Source organism: Tursiops truncatus, chromosome 8, assembly GCF_011762595.2.
Source record: "Tursiops truncatus isolate mTurTru1 chromosome 8, mTurTru1.mat.Y, whole genome shotgun sequence".
Taxonomy (NCBI): Eukaryota; Metazoa; Chordata; class Mammalia; order Artiodactyla; family Delphinidae; genus Tursiops; species Tursiops truncatus.
Window position 1 is genome coordinate 102,212,126 of NC_047041.1, and position 14,398 is coordinate 102,226,523.

The 14,398-nt window shown below is 53.6% G+C and overlaps 1 protein-coding gene and 1 long non-coding RNA gene across 5 annotated transcripts in view; one reads left to right on the forward strand and one right to left on the reverse strand.

Annotated features, from left to right (window-relative positions):
• LOC141279416 (uncharacterized) overlaps nt 1-14,398 on the reverse strand; it is a 28,102-nt gene that overhangs the window by 10,522 nt on the left and 3,182 nt on the right. Inside the window, exon 2 of the long non-coding RNA XR_012333622.1 lies at nt 8,630-8,770. This is a non-coding gene — a long non-coding RNA (uncharacterized lncRNA). The remainder of the gene's footprint in view (nt 1-8,629; nt 8,771-14,398) is intronic.
• Nucleotides 5,193-14,110, forward strand: PELI3 (pellino E3 ubiquitin protein ligase family member 3). Of its 4 annotated transcripts, XM_033861162.2 has the most exons (8): nt 5,193-5,349; nt 6,492-6,644; nt 7,185-7,256; nt 9,364-9,493; nt 10,090-10,191; nt 10,989-11,183; nt 11,501-11,689; nt 13,091-14,110. In XM_033861162.2, exons 2-8 carry the CDS (start codon nt 6,493-6,495, stop codon nt 13,658-13,660), a joined length of 1,410 nt encoding a protein of 469 aa, XP_033717053.1. In that variant the 5' UTR covers nt 5,193-5,349; nt 6,492; the 3' UTR covers nt 13,661-14,110. The 4 variants fall into 4 exon arrangements, with proteins under 4 accessions (XP_033717053.1, XP_033717055.1, XP_033717054.1 ...); XM_033861164.2 differs by lacking the exon at nt 11,501-11,689; XM_033861163.2 differs by lacking the exon at nt 7,185-7,256.

Consider the following 14,398-nt stretch of genomic DNA (forward strand, 5'->3'; position numbering starts at 1 on the left):
GAGAAGTAGGTTCATTGGTGTGACCCAAAGCAAGTACTTAATAACACTGTTGATCAGTGGGTAAATAAATGAATAAATCAAGCTATCAACATTTGAAGCTCTAGGGGCCCTTCTTATCCCTTCCCATAGCTTTTCTTCTGTCTGTGCACCTGCTGTCACTGGCTTCCTCAGCTCCTCTTCACTCACTCTGGCCATGGCTATCTCAGCCTCACCAGCCTCCTCTACATCCTGACTTTTCAGCTGGAACAACTCCCTACCCATTCAAATTACAGAATGTGAGGGTTTGATTGAACCAACTCTTCTTTTTTCTTTCTTTTTTAAAATAAATTTATTTATTTTATTTTATTCATTTTTGGCTGTGTTGGGTCTTCGTTGCTGTGTGCAGGTTTTTCTCTAGTTGCAGCGAGCGGGGGCTACTGTTCATTGTGGCGCATGGGCCTCTCATTGTGGTGGCTTCTCTCGTTGTGAAGCATAGGCTCTGGGTGCGTGGGCTTCAGTAGTTGTGGCTCACGGGCTCTAGAGCGCAGGCTCAGTAGTTGTGGCGCATCGGCTCAGTTGCTCCGCGGCATGTGGAATCTTCCCGGACCAGGGTTTGAACCCATGTCCCCTACAATGGCAGGCGGATTCTTAACCATTGAGCCACCAGGGACGCCCCTGAACCAACTCATCTTATTTTTAACATTTTTATTATAAAATACAATAAACAAACCAAAAGCTCACACAACATAAATGTAGAGCTTAACAAACATTAAACGAGCACTCAGGTGAGTGCCACTCTGTCAAGACACCAAACAGCAACCTGGACAGCACCCCAGACAGCACCCCAGAGCGCCCGCTGTTCTCCTTCCAGCCTGATTTTCAGGGTGTTAACTTCCTTGCCTTTCTAATTAGTTTTACCACCAAAGTAAGCATCTTGAACTGACATAGCTTAGTTTGGACTATTTTTGAGATTTATATCAATATAATTATAGAGTATGATTATATAATTAATATAATCAATATAATTATATAATTATAGAGTATGAATTCTGCTGTTTAGCTTCTTCTACTCAATGTTATTATTTTTTGCTTGTTTTGTTTTGTTCTATTTTGTTCTTTTTTAGTAAAAGCTATATTGAGATATAATTCACATATCATACAATTCACCAATTTAAAGTGTACAGCTTAGTGGTTTTGGGTATGTTCATGGATACATGTAACCATCACCACAGTCAATTTCGGAACATTTTCATTACCTCAAAGAGAAACTCATACCCTTTAGCTATCACCCCTCATTCCACCATCCCTCCCGGGCTAAATGAGCACTAATCCGCTTTCTGTCTATAGATTTTCCTATTTTGATATTTCTTGTAAATGAAATCATACAATATGCAGTGTTTTATGACTGACTTCTTTCACTTAGCATAATGTTTTCAAGGTTGTAGCATATATCAGTACTTTGTTCCTTTCTATGGCTGAATAATATTCCATTGTATAGATATACTACATTTTGTTTATCCATTCAACAATTGATGAACACTTGGGTTGTCCACGTTTTGGCTATTATGAATAATGCTACCATAAATATGTGTGTAAAAATTTTTGTGTGGGCATATGTTTTCATTTCTCTTGGGCCTATCCCTAGGAGTGGAGTTGCTGGGTCACATGGTAACTATGTTTAACTGTCGGAAGCAATGCTGGACTATTTTCCCAAGTGGCTGCAGCATTTTACAATCCCACAGTCAGTGTGTGAGGGTGCCGATTTCCCCACATCCTGACAACATCTGCCTGGTTTTTTCCTAGTCTATGTGTCATCCTTTCCTGTTGGAAACTGAAGATTTTAGATAATATATTGTGGCACCTTTGCATTTGCCACCCCCCAAGGGCTTACTATTGTTATTTGCTTGTTTAGTGACTGGGTGGATTATTTTAGTAAAGTCCATCCCCCTTTCCCACAGCCTGAGTTTAAAGCCTCTGTCCTTGGTCCTCAGTCTGCATGCCCACCGCAGTCACCTAGGATGACTGATTTGGGCAGAGCTCTCCTTGACTGACTCTCCCTGACCACACCCAGCTGTTAAACTCCACTCATTGCCAGCTGAGTTCTCTATTGTTTTCAACAATGTCCTAGAACATAAATTGTTCCACAAGCTGATCCAATCAAGTTTGGACTCTGAAGGAATAGGGTTTGGATCCCTAAATCTATCTGAGGGGTCTGTCTTTTCCCAGCCCCACGCTTCTATCTACAACAAGGCCTCAAAGGCACAGCTCAGCATCTTAGCTCTTCCTTATCCATTCCTCTGCAAATCTCTTAGCCCAGAAAGCGTTTGTTGTTGGTTTGTTTGTTTGTTTTCAACATCCTTTCTCAACTAGATGCACAAATACTCTTCCAAACTGTTTATGCCAGCCCCTATCTCTGGGCACTTGAACCCAAGAATTGAAGAAATACGGGCTGTATCTTGTTCCTTTCTTTGTCCCCTTTTTAAAAAGCAATAGGGTTGGGACTCCCCTGGTGGAGCAGTGGTTAAGAATCTGCCTACCAATGCAGGGGACACGGGTTTGAGCCCTGGTTCGGGAATATCCCACATGCCGCAGAGCAACTAAGCCGGTGCGCCACAACTGCTGAGCCTGCGCTCTAGAGCCCACGTGCCACAACTAATGAGCCTGCATGCTGCAACTACTGAAGCCCACATGCCTAGAGCCCGTGCTCTGCAACAAGAGAAGCCACCACAATGAGAAGCCTGCACACCGCAGCAAAGAGTAGCCCCCACTCGCCTAAGACCCAAAGCAGCCAAAAAAAAAGAAGCAATAGGGTCAAGATCTAGATTGAAGAGAGAGGGGAGGGGCTGAACAAAAAGGTTTTCAAAACAATACTGCACATTTTTATCCCACTTCAGGAAGGTACTATTATTATTCCCATTTTATAAATACAGGAAGTGATGTCTAGAGAGATTAAGAAGCTGGAGTTCTTTTTTTTTTTAATATTTATTTATTTATTTGGCCGCACCAGGTCTTAGTTGCGGCACGTGGGATCTGGTTCCCTGACCAGGGATCAAACCCAGACCCCCCTGCATTGGGAGCGCGGAGTCTTTGCCACTGGACCACCAGGGAAGTCCCGAAGCTGGAGTTCTTAGGACAGAGCATGGGCCTTAGAGCCAGAAGCCAAGGCTGGGACTTGAGATTCTGTGTCTGTTGGTGGTGTTCCAACTCACCCTTCCTCTCCCTGACCTGGACAATGCAATGCTTCAATCAGGCTCATCACGTGCTCCCAGAGGTCCCTCCTGGTCTGGCTGTACCCACCATGCAGCTCCAAGCCCAGTGCTCTACCACAGGAGAAATCTCTGCCTCCTGGGACAAAGCCTTGGAACCTCTCTTAGCCCTTCCTGCAGTCTGGTGTCAGGTCGTAGCACGGGGGCTCTGGTCAAACGTCAGTTCCATACTTGCCTGGCTGTGTGACCTGGCTGCCCACCCCCACCCCAGCCTCACTTTTCTCATCTGTAAACTGGGAATTTTAACAGTAATTCAGTACGTGTTCACAGAGGGCCTGCTCTGGCAGAAAATGTGCTGGAAGCTGGGAGTGCAAAGGGGAGTAAGACTGTCGCAGTGTCCCTGTGATCTATTATGGCTGTGCATACCTGGCATGCAGGTGGGCATACTGTAGGCAGTCAGGGATGGAAGCTACCCTGTGGTGCAGGATTTGTATGACCTGCTGCCGGCAGCTCAGCAGTCCAGCCTGCCCTGTGGTGGCCTCTCAGGGAGTTTCTCTTTGATTAATGACTGCTTTTGTCCTCAAAGGGTGTGCTGTCAGCTGCTTTCTTGTTTCATCTGGCTGCTGGGGCCCCAGAACAGTTGGCAAAGCAGTTGGTATCTTGGACTATTTTTAGGTGGCGGAGTTAGTGGGGTGTGTGGATGTGGTGGGGCCCAGGAGGAGTCTTGGAGACGGGCAGCTTCATAAACAACAAGTTGGGGAGACGGAGGGGAAGTGTGCCCCCTCTCAGGAATGTGTGGGCAAACTTTCACTTATCCTTCTTGACTGGGGCCAAAGGTGGCCTCCTCTGTGCAGCCTTCCTTGATTTCCTCAATAAAACATGCACTCCAAAGATGCAAATTAAAGGTCCACCCTCTGGGCTTCCCCCAGCTCTTGGTTATAGTTCCAAACAGACCAAGAGATAATGAGCTTTAGGGATCTTATCTGATGCATCTCTGGGTCTCTCTGGCTCTGCACCTCTGAGTGCTGTCCAGCCTTCCCAAGTCATAACAACAAGGTATAGAAGTTAGGAGTCCGGACTTAGGAGTCACATAGCTGAGATCCACTCTTGGGCCCTTTCTAGGAAAATAACCACGACCAAGTCAGGTTCCTAAATCTCTGTTTTCTCATCTGTAAAATGGGTGATTATAGTGCCTGTCTCCCAAGAATTAAAGGGCTTATTTTGTTCAAAGCACAGCACATAGCACCTGGCACAGACTGATAGACGAGATCTCTTGCAAGCCCAGGACCGGAGGGGACTGCAAATCCCCAAAGGTCTCCATCCCCTTTGCGGCATCTCAGGTAGTGTGTGCAAGCTGGCGGGAGAGAGAGAGGAGTTCCTAGACACCTGGGGGGCCCCGAGTCAGCCGGAGGTTGCTCAGCGAGAAAGCAGCCGAGCTTGGTGGGGGAAGACAGGTCTGCTACTGGAGTCAAACGCGGCGGCTTTCCTCTCCTTCCTGCTGACGCACACCCCCTCCTCCGCCTCCTCTAGTATTTTCCTTCTCTCTCCTTCCCGCCCCTGCCTCTCTCCTCTAATTCCGCAGCTTCCCCATCTGGGAGGCGAGTTCTCGGGCAGGAGGTGGAGAGTCCCTGGCCTAAGGTGGGGAAAGGGGCCTCCAGCCCAGTGGGAAGGTCCTAGACCGCGGTGGGGGAGGGGGCGCCAGGGTCTCAAGGAGAACTCGGGAGTCCCCAGAAATGAGGGCGGGGTCAGGGGAGCCCAAACTGGGGGAGGGGTCTCGTATACTACCTAAGAGTCCCAGAGCTGGCGAAGTTGGGCGGGGGAGTTCCTAAAATAGAGTGGTGGGCGGGGCTTCCAAGGCCCGAAGGCGGGGCCACATAAGGGGCGTGGTTTCCTGCGAAAGGGCGGGGCTCCGCCGACTGGGGAAGAGCTTCGCCGCAAGGGGCGGAGTCTTGAGTGGGGCGGGGCTTACACGGGGCGGGGCATAAGGACAGGGGGCGGAGCGTGGCTGTTGGCGCCCGTACCCCTCCCTCGGCTCCGGGTGTCTCCGTGACGAGGCAGCGCGGAGCCGCCGCGGGCCGGGCCCATCCCGCCGCGGCAGCCCCAGGGCCGAGCAGGAGGGAGGCGCAGAGGGAGAGGCGCCGAGCGGAGGCCGGAGCTCGGCCAGGTGAGGCCGCCGGGGCGGAGGGGGCGGGGGCTTCGCCGGGCGGGCCCCAGCGGACGCTGGGGGCGTGTTTGAGTGTCTGGGTGGCAGGGGTACTTGGTCTGAGGGCGGGCGCCTGTGGCTCTTTGCGCGATCGCGCCTGCTGTGGCGGGTCGAGGGTGGACTCTGCGCCCGTCCGGGCACTGCCCGCGGGGCTCGGGTTGTGCTGGACTGTGTGTGTGAGCGCGCGTGTTTGTGTGGAGGGGCCGCCGGGTGTGTATCTGCGTATGTGCTGGGCTGTCATTGTGCCTGCCCCGGGCGCGGGGCGCCGGCCTGCCCCGGCGCAGTCCCTCCTGCGCTGGGATATTTTCCAAACAGGCTTCCTGCGGGGACCAGCTCTGCTGCAGCCCGAGCGGGAGGGGGGAGCGCCGCCCCCACAGGCCTCCAGAGACCCGGGCGGCCCGGGGACTGCAGACTGACACCTGAGGGAGGGAGGGGGGTGCACCGGGGAGGGGTCCAGAGGCCTGCCCGCAGGGCGAGGACAAGATGGGGAGACTGGGGCAGATGGATGGGGAGGTAGAGGTGGCCAGACAGGCGGAGATGGGGAGGAGCGTGGGTAGAGAGATGGCGAAAAGGACAGCGGCGGGGACAGAGAGTCACTGAGAAAACAGACAGACAGACAGAGGCCTAGACCGGCAAAGGGGCAGAAAGATTAAGATGGACAGGTAGATTCCAAAAACCTGACAGAAGTGTTACTCAGAGGTCCTGGGGCTGAGAGCCAAACCCAGGAACTGAGTGAAGGATGAGCAGTAAGGGCCCCCAACTCCTGGGGTGACTTTCTTCCAAGCACATCCCAGACTGAGGTCCTGGCCAAAAAGAAGCTTCTGGCCACCCCAAGTTGGTCCATCCTTCTGCCCCTGCCAAATATTCTGACCCTCTGTGCAGCCCCACCCTCTTGGTTCCATCCCATCCATCTCCCTTCCCTGGTATCCCAGCAATCCTGTCAGTTTAGGGGAGGCAGAAGTGAAGTGGTTGCCATAGCAACAGAGTGGGTGAAAGGTCACTCTGTTGTTAGCCTAGGTGGCCTGCAGCAGGCTGGAGCTGGCATTGAGGGGGCTGGGGTGGAAGGCTGCAAAGCTCTTTTTCTCCTCTCCCACTCTGCCCAGAATGGTGTTGGAAGGAAACCCTGAAGTGGGCTCCCCCCGAACCTCAGACCTCCAGCACCCAGAGAACCAGGACTCTTGTGTCCTCTCTTCTCCCAGTGAAGATGCACAGCCAGGGGAGGAGCCCATCAAGTATGGTGAACTCATCGTTCTGGGGTGAGCCTCCCTGGTTCAGGTGGGGCGGGGCACCAGGCACCCCACAGGACAGCCAGACCAAGGGCCCCGGCTCTCCCCACTTAGGGCCTTCTGCTGTTTGTCCCTCCTCACCTTCCCAGCTGAGAGACAAAGTTGACCAAGCCCACCTCAATTCATAATTATTATTTTATCTTCCCATTTTTCATAAATTACTGAGACAACTCTAACTGCCCACCCACGTTTCTGAGCAGAAGAAAGTAACACCAGCTGCCTTTCATAAAGCACCTAGTGTGTGTAGTCTGAGGTGAAGAACTCTGGTTCTCCAGCAAAACTGCTTGGTTCAAATCCTGCCTTGCAAGTTGCTTAACTTCCCTGTGCCTCTGTTTTCCCATTTCCCAATAGGGATGCTAATAATAATACCTCAGAGGGTTGTTGGAAGGAATGAATGAGGTGATTTCTGTAAAGCATGTAGGACAGTGCCTGGCACACACCAAGTGTTCTGGGAGGCAGGCCTGTGCCGAGCCCTTTCATGGACATTATTTCATTTCAATCTTCACAAAGATGCTGTGAGGAAGGAGGTGAGGAAACCGAGGCTCAGAGAGGGGAAGTGACTGGCCCAAGGGCACACAGCTGGTAAGTGGCAGGGCTGGGATTTGGACCCAGGGCTTTTTACTCTAGGTCTAGTGAACTTTTGCTAAGCTACAGCTGACCCTCATGCTACAGATGAGGAAACTGAGGCCAGGAGAGAGGAAGAGACATGAGTTGGTGGCTGAGTAGAGCTCATCCCTTCCTGGTCTTCACCTGACCAGGATCTCTGCACCACCCACCTAGCTCTTGCCCCAGGCAAAAATTCCTCTCCTTCCTCCCCTGTCTGTACCTCCTTTTGGCCTCTCTCTCTACCCCAAAGAAAGTATATGATAAGCTATGTTATCATTGTGATGATTATTTAGAAATAATAATGGCTACTGTTTGTTGACATGTACATGCCATGTACTTTTTTTTCAGTAATAATAATAATAATAGCTAACACTTACCAAGGGCTTGCTATATATATGCCAAACTCTGTGCCAAGCATTTTTAAATGCTTTATCTCCTTTAGTTCTCACAATGAACCTGTGAGGTAGGTCCTGATAAATTAACCCCATGTTACAGAGGTCATATGATAAGCGGGAAAGCCAGGATTTAAGCCAGGCCAGTCTGAGCCCCCAGCCTGTGTCCTGAACTGTCCCACCCCCCATATGTGGGAAGAGCTTACAAGGGCAAAAGTGATGCCCCTCTCAGGGGTGCTTGCATTAGAAAAGCAGCTGCTTCGGAATTCCCTGGTGGTCCAGTGGTTAGGACTCCACACTTTCAAAAAAAAAAAAAAAAAAAAAGCAGCTGCTCGATGTCCCAAAGGAAGAGCTGGCATTGCAGCTGAGGGTGAGGCCACTGATGAGGGAGAGCTCAGACCTAAGGGGACAGGCCCTCTTGACTGCCATTTGTTCTCTGCAGGGCAGTGAAGCCCCACACTGGCTGGACATCAGAGCCACCTGGCGAGCACATTGGAAAATACCCATTGACAGGCCCATCCCAAACCTACAGAATCAGAATCTCCATGTGTGAGGCCGGGGAAGATTCTGATTCAAGTGGTCCTCAGCTGTATTTGCCAGCTATTCATCCTTTTCACTTCCTGCCGCCAAACCTCCCATGGCTCCCCACTGCTTATGGAATAAAGTCCGGAATCCTCAGCCTGGTGTTCAGGGCCCTCCCACCAAGTTCATTTTCCCCTGCTGCACTTTACCACCCAAATCATCACTCTGTGATCTCACCAAACCCTTCCAGCCTCAAGGCCTTTGCTCAGGGTGAGCCCTCCTACAGAAAGTCTTCTGCAGAAGAGGCTGGAGTCAGACAGACCCGAGTTCACATCTAGACTTTTCCCACTGACTAGCCTGGGACCTCAGGCAAGTCATTTTATCTCCCTGAGCCTCAATTTTCCTCATTCGTATAATGAGAAGAAAGATACTTGCCTGGCAGGACGTTGCACACGTTCCATTAGGTAATTAATAATGCGAAGCACCAAGAACACGGGAGGCTCCGGTACATGGCAGCGATCAAGGTTATGACTCACTCCATCTTTGCCTTCCACAATCATTCCCTCCGGACGAGAGCTGGAAAGGAAGGTAGAAATTTGATGTGTGTGGCGATATGGAGGTAGTGGCATTGTGGGTCTGTTTTTTTTTCTTTCATTCTGGTTTCCGGTAGTACTTGTGATATAATTAATGACAGTTTGCTAAAGGTGAATCCTTTCTAGTTCTTCAAGGCCCAGTATGGGTGTCCCCTCTCTTAGAAACCTGATCCTGGGGCCAGAATTCCCTTCTCCTGTCTCTGGGCCTGGGGCACACTTGGCTTGTGCCTGGATCATGGCAGGTGGCACCCAGGTTCCTTGAAAAACTTAGGGCACAGAACTGACTGTGGTGTGTCACTATACCATGCCAGCACCTGGCACCCGGCCAGGCATGGTTCAGGAATCCAGAAAACACTGGTTAATTGGATGCAAGGCCTTTTGAGGATATTCTGACCCCCACCCCACTCCCCGAAGGCACCAATTGGATAGAGTAGGGTCTTCTAGTTGTGGGTGGTTCTAGGGCTTGTTTATTAAGGTAGGATCTGCCCAGAAGTTGGCAGTTCCTCCTAGTCTCTCAGGGGCTCACTTTCTCTCTCTCTCCCTGCAACCCTTTCTTCTTATCCCTCACATCCACAGCTACAATGGGTGTCTGGCAAGTGGGGACAAGGGCCGCCGCCGAAGCCGCCTGGCACTGAACCGCCGGCCACACGCCAATGGAGTGAAGCCGGACGTCATGCACCATATCTCCACACCGCTTGTGTCCAAGGCAAGCAGCTTGTCCTAGCAGTCCTGGGTGCTGGTCTTCCCAGTCCTACCTACCCACAGCCCCGCTGGAGCAGGGGAGCCCACTGTGTCTTCACTCACTGCCCCAGAGAAATGGTGCTGGTGGGAGATCCCTTGCCATGAGTTACAGTCTGCACAGTGTTTCCTTGACCACCAGACCCCATTCGTTGGATGGAAGTGGTCAGCATCATTTTAGAGGCGGCCAAGGCTCAGAGAGGGGATGTGACAGTCACACAGCAATGACAAAGGAAAGGCCTTTGGCTGCAGAGGGTTTGGGTTAGAATTCGGGCTCTGCTGTTTCCAGCTGTTAGAACTTAGGCCAGTTTCTTCTCCTCTTGGAGCTGCAGTTCCCTCAACTGTAAATCGGGAATGATAACCATGCCTCCTTCGGGTGGCTTTAGGGATCAAACAAGGTAACCTGTGTAAAGTGTCAACTGCACAATACACCCTCTGCAAAGGGTGGAGCCGCCCCTTCCCTAGGAAGTGGCCACTGGGCCTTGGGCTCCAGCTTCTGGCTTAGAGGCTCACCCTTCTCCTGGCCACATGCCCGGGAAAGTGACTTCTCCTTTCTGTCACCAGGCACTGAGCAACCGTGGCCAGCACAGCATCTCGTACACACTGTCCCGGAGCCACTCGGTCATAGTCGAGTACACACATGACAGTGACACAGACATGTTCCAGGTATGCTCGGGTGCCTCCACAAGCCTTGGCCACTGGACCACCAGGCCTGGACACTCAGCTCTGCAGGTGTTCCAGGGGGTGGCTCGTGGCCACGGGGCAGGTACTTTGTGTCCTCAGTGCAGTGGATCACTCTTCAGATGAGGAAGCAGGACACCCCAGTGAGGGTTGTTGACTTCCCAGTCACACAGGAAGTCAGTGGCTGGATCAAGATTCAGACCCAAGCCTGGACTCCCACCTGCGGGAGGCATACAGTTTAGGAGTTCAGAGTGTGTTGTGAGAGTCGCACTGCCTGGCTTCTGCTCCCAGCTCCGTCAGTTAGTAGCTGGATGACTTTGGGCAAGGGTCGCTTAACCTCTCTGGGCCTTGGTTTCCTCATCTATAAAGTGGGGCCCATTATAGTCCCACCCCAGGGCATCGTTGGGAAGATTAACTGAGATATTGCACACGAAATGCTTAACATGATATATAGTAAATATTTACCAAAAATTCACTATTTTCTACTAACATCTGAACATTCCCAGACTATGGGTGTCCGTTACCCTTTCACTGTTCTATCCGCAAATCAGCTAGTTTTTAATTGAGTGGGGTGCTTCCAGGAACTGGGGGGGAGACAGAGAAGGAGAAACACAGACACCAGTGATTGGATGTGGAGACCCCCAGGGAGCTGGGATGGTGCTGTCCCCTCCTTGTTTGCTGACCCTGCACACAGAGCAGCTGCTGGGAACCCTGGGATGGGAAGCCCGCAGGACTGACCTGTGCACACAGCATTCCTGTGCCTGCCCTCCCCTCCCTCACAGATTGGCCGCTCCACGGAGAACATGATCGACTTTGTGGTAACAGACACGTCCCCTGGAGGAGGGGCTGCCGAGGGCCCCTCTGCCCAGAGCACCATCTCCCGCTACGCCTGCCGCATCCTCTGTGACCGCCGGCCGCCCTATACCGCCCGCATCTATGCCGCTGGCTTCGATGCCTCCAGCAACATCTTCCTTGGAGTGAGTGAGCCCCCCGGGCAGGGACCAGCACTACATCTGAGAGTGAGCCGAGGGGTAGGCTGGGGAGGGGCAGCATCCTGGGGTGATGGACCAGCCTGCAGTAATCATAACCATGACCTATGCGGGGATTAGCAGCCCCACTTAACAAATGAGCAAAGCGAGGCTCAGAGAGGTCAGGTGACGCCCAAGGTCACGCAGCGCCAATTCTAGTCCTCTCCGGGCCACCTCTGAGCTCGAGGGTAGAGGGGCAGCACTCCTGGCTCGCAGCCTGCTGGGGGCCACTCGGGGATGTGATCTGATCCCACGTGTGGTCCCAGGAGCGGGCAGCCAAATGGCGGACCCCTGACGGCCTGATGGACGGCTTAACCACCAACGGGGTCCTGGTGATGCACCCAGCAGGCGGCTTCTCTGAGGACTCGGCCCCGGGTGTCTGGCGGGAGATCTCGGTCTGTGGGAATGTATATACTCTGAGGGACAGCCGCTCGGCACAGCAGCGGGGGAAGCTGGTAGGTGGCCTGTCCACCCTCCTCCCCACCCCCTCATCCTTCCTGGGTCCTCCCAATCTCCCCTTCCCCCTTCCCAAGCCAGGACAGATGATCTCCAGTCCTGCTGCACAAGGGATCCCCAACAGGGTCCATCTGGGGGCACGTGCCACTTGCACCACAGAGGGGAACAGACCAGCATCTCCAAGTGTAGCCCACATACTACCGGAGGTCCCTGGGGTGATGTGAAGTGGCACCCACACAAACACACCGTGCAGTACCAAGTGGCTTTGAGGATGCCAGCAGCTGAAAAATTCACACCCTCCTATGAGGGTGACACTTGGCCTGTGTGTGAGCAGTTTGTAGCCTGAAATGTTGGCAGTTTGTAACATGTCTGTCGCGTTCACACGGGTTTAGCTTTATTCTCTCCCAGCAGGAAAGGGCCTTGGAGTAGTTCTGACACAGGTGACAGTGAACGCTCCATGTGGTACAGACCAGAGAACTAATGTTAGGGGCTGGGAGAGTCCTAGAGAGACATAGGGGCTTTGCCCAACGTCATGTGGCGAAGATCCTCAAATGGGCCACGCAGAGCTTTTCCTAGGTATGAGCACCTCGGGCAAGGAGATGCCAAACCTCGAGGAAAAGCATGGCTTATCTTTCCAGAGCATCAATTCTATTGGGAGATCTGGGGAAACATTACTTTTTAAAATTATGCTCTTGAACGTTTCACTAGGACACACTTATTGAGCACCTACTATGTTCTGGGCATCGTTCCAAGTGTTTACATTCATGAAAACCACTTGCTATACAGGGAAGTAAAATCCATCTTGAGGATAAGGAAATTAAGACACAGAGAGGATAAGTTACTTGACCAGGGACACAGAGTTAGTCAATACTGAGGCCAGCATTCACACCCCGATGATCTAGCACTAGAGTCCTTGCTTTTAACCTCAACCCTTAGGACCCCTGCTTTGGGCTAAGTCCCAGCGTTTTGGACAGAGGAGTTTCTGGCCTCTGCCATTAGGGGAGAGCCTGGGAAAATGTTTTAGAAAACTCCCATTTTGGTCCAGGCCTTCTGATTTGACAGATGAGGTGACCAAGGCCCACGTTCCACTGAGTGTAAGGAATGGTGCCTGCCTGGGTGTTTTTTGTTGTTGCTGTTTTTTCGGACAGTGCCTGCCTGGGACCACTTGCCTCCCCTCCCACGTGGCTTCTCAGTCTTTTCTGCTGCTCTGCCCCCACCCTCCCCCCTCCTCTGCCCCAGTCCAACCCCCTCCTCTGCCCCAGCCAACCCCACGGGTCCAGAGTGCTCTCTCTAGGGAGGTTCAGTGGGATGGATGGGTGGCTTGACTGGGGTCACGGCGGCCCAGTGGCAGGGGGTTCAGGAGCCTCTTGGGCAATAAGGCTCTTCTGCTGCCCTTGCAGGTGGAAAACGAGTCCAATGTGCTGCAGGACGGCTCCCTCATTGACCTGTGTGGAGCTACGCTGCTGTGGCGCACGCCGGCGGGGCTGCTGCGGGCGCCCACGCTGAAGCAGCTGGAGGCCCAGAGGCAGGAGGCGAATGCAGCGCGGCCCCAGTGTCCCGTGGGCCTCAGCACCCTCGCCTTCCCCAGCCCGGCCCGTGGCCGCACGGCACCTGACAAGCAGCAGCCCTGGGTCTACGTCCGCTGTGGCCACGTCCACGGCTACCACGGCTGGGGCTGCCGACGCGAGCGGGGCCCCCAGGAGCGCGAGTGTCCTCTCTGCCGCCTCGTGGGGCCCTACGTGCCCCTGTGGCTCGGCCAGGAGGCCGGCCTCTGCCTGGACCCCGGGCCGCCCAGCCACGCCTTCGCACCTTGTGGCCACGTCTGCTCTGAGAAGACTGCCCGCTACTGGGCTCAGACGCCACTGCCCCATGGCACCCACGCTTTCCACGCTGCTTGTCCCTTTTGCGGGGCCTGGCTCACCGGCGAGCATGGCTGTGTCCGCCTCATTTTCCAGGGGCCGCTGGACTAGGCTCCCTGGGGGCCCCCTGCTGCCGCGCCCGCCTGCCCACCCAGGTCCCCCACCTCCTGCAGCCCAGAGGGAGCTCTGCATGTGGGACTCTACCTGCTGGCACATCGCCACACCAGATGGACGGGTTGGATGGATGGTGCCCTTCCCCTCTTAACTCTGGCTCCAAAGGGGGGTCTCTGGGACCCCTACCTTGGTCAGAATGATGGGGCCCTCAGCACCAGCTCTGTCCCGGGCTGATGGAGGGAGGCTCACCCCTACGCCCTGGCCCTTCCTGGGGCATCCCACATCATGCCACCTACACTGTGCCCCTGGGGGAATGAAGGGGCCATGGGCCCCTGACCCCCAGCTTAGGCTGGCTGTGCCCTGAGCCTGCCGACCCAGTTCCAGATAATCACCCTGCTGCTGCCCTGGGTTCCTCTATAAACCTTGCTGCTCAGCTGCCCTCACAAATCCCTCGTGTCCTGCATGTGTGCAACGCCTCCAGCCCCTAAGGGAGTGCCGGGTGGGCAGCAGGCTGGGACCGACATCTGCGGATACCTACTGTGGGCAGGACTCCTTGCCAAGTGGGATCTGGGGACACAGAGACAGAGACAGTCAGACCTGGTTCCCTGCCTGGTAGAGTTCACAGCCTAGTGGATGACAGACCAATTACTGAAGGACAGCATGGCTTCCTGTGTGCTGGGATCAGAGAATCACCAGGAGCTGTGAAGCTGGTCTCACTGGAGGGTAGAAAAGTGA

Coding starts and splice junctions, on each gene's coding strand:
- PELI3 (XM_033861162.2), top strand. CDS start 6,493: ATGGTGTTGGAAGGAAACCCTGAAGTGGGCTCCCCCCGAACCTCAGAC. Junction 10,192..10,988: donor GTGACACAGACATGTTCCAG/GTATGCTCGGGT, acceptor CCTCCCTCACAG/ATTGGCCGCTCCACGGAGAA. Junction 11,690..13,090: donor CACAGCAGCGGGGGAAGCTG/GTAGGTGGCCTG, acceptor CTGCCCTTGCAG/GTGGAAAACGAGTCCAATGT.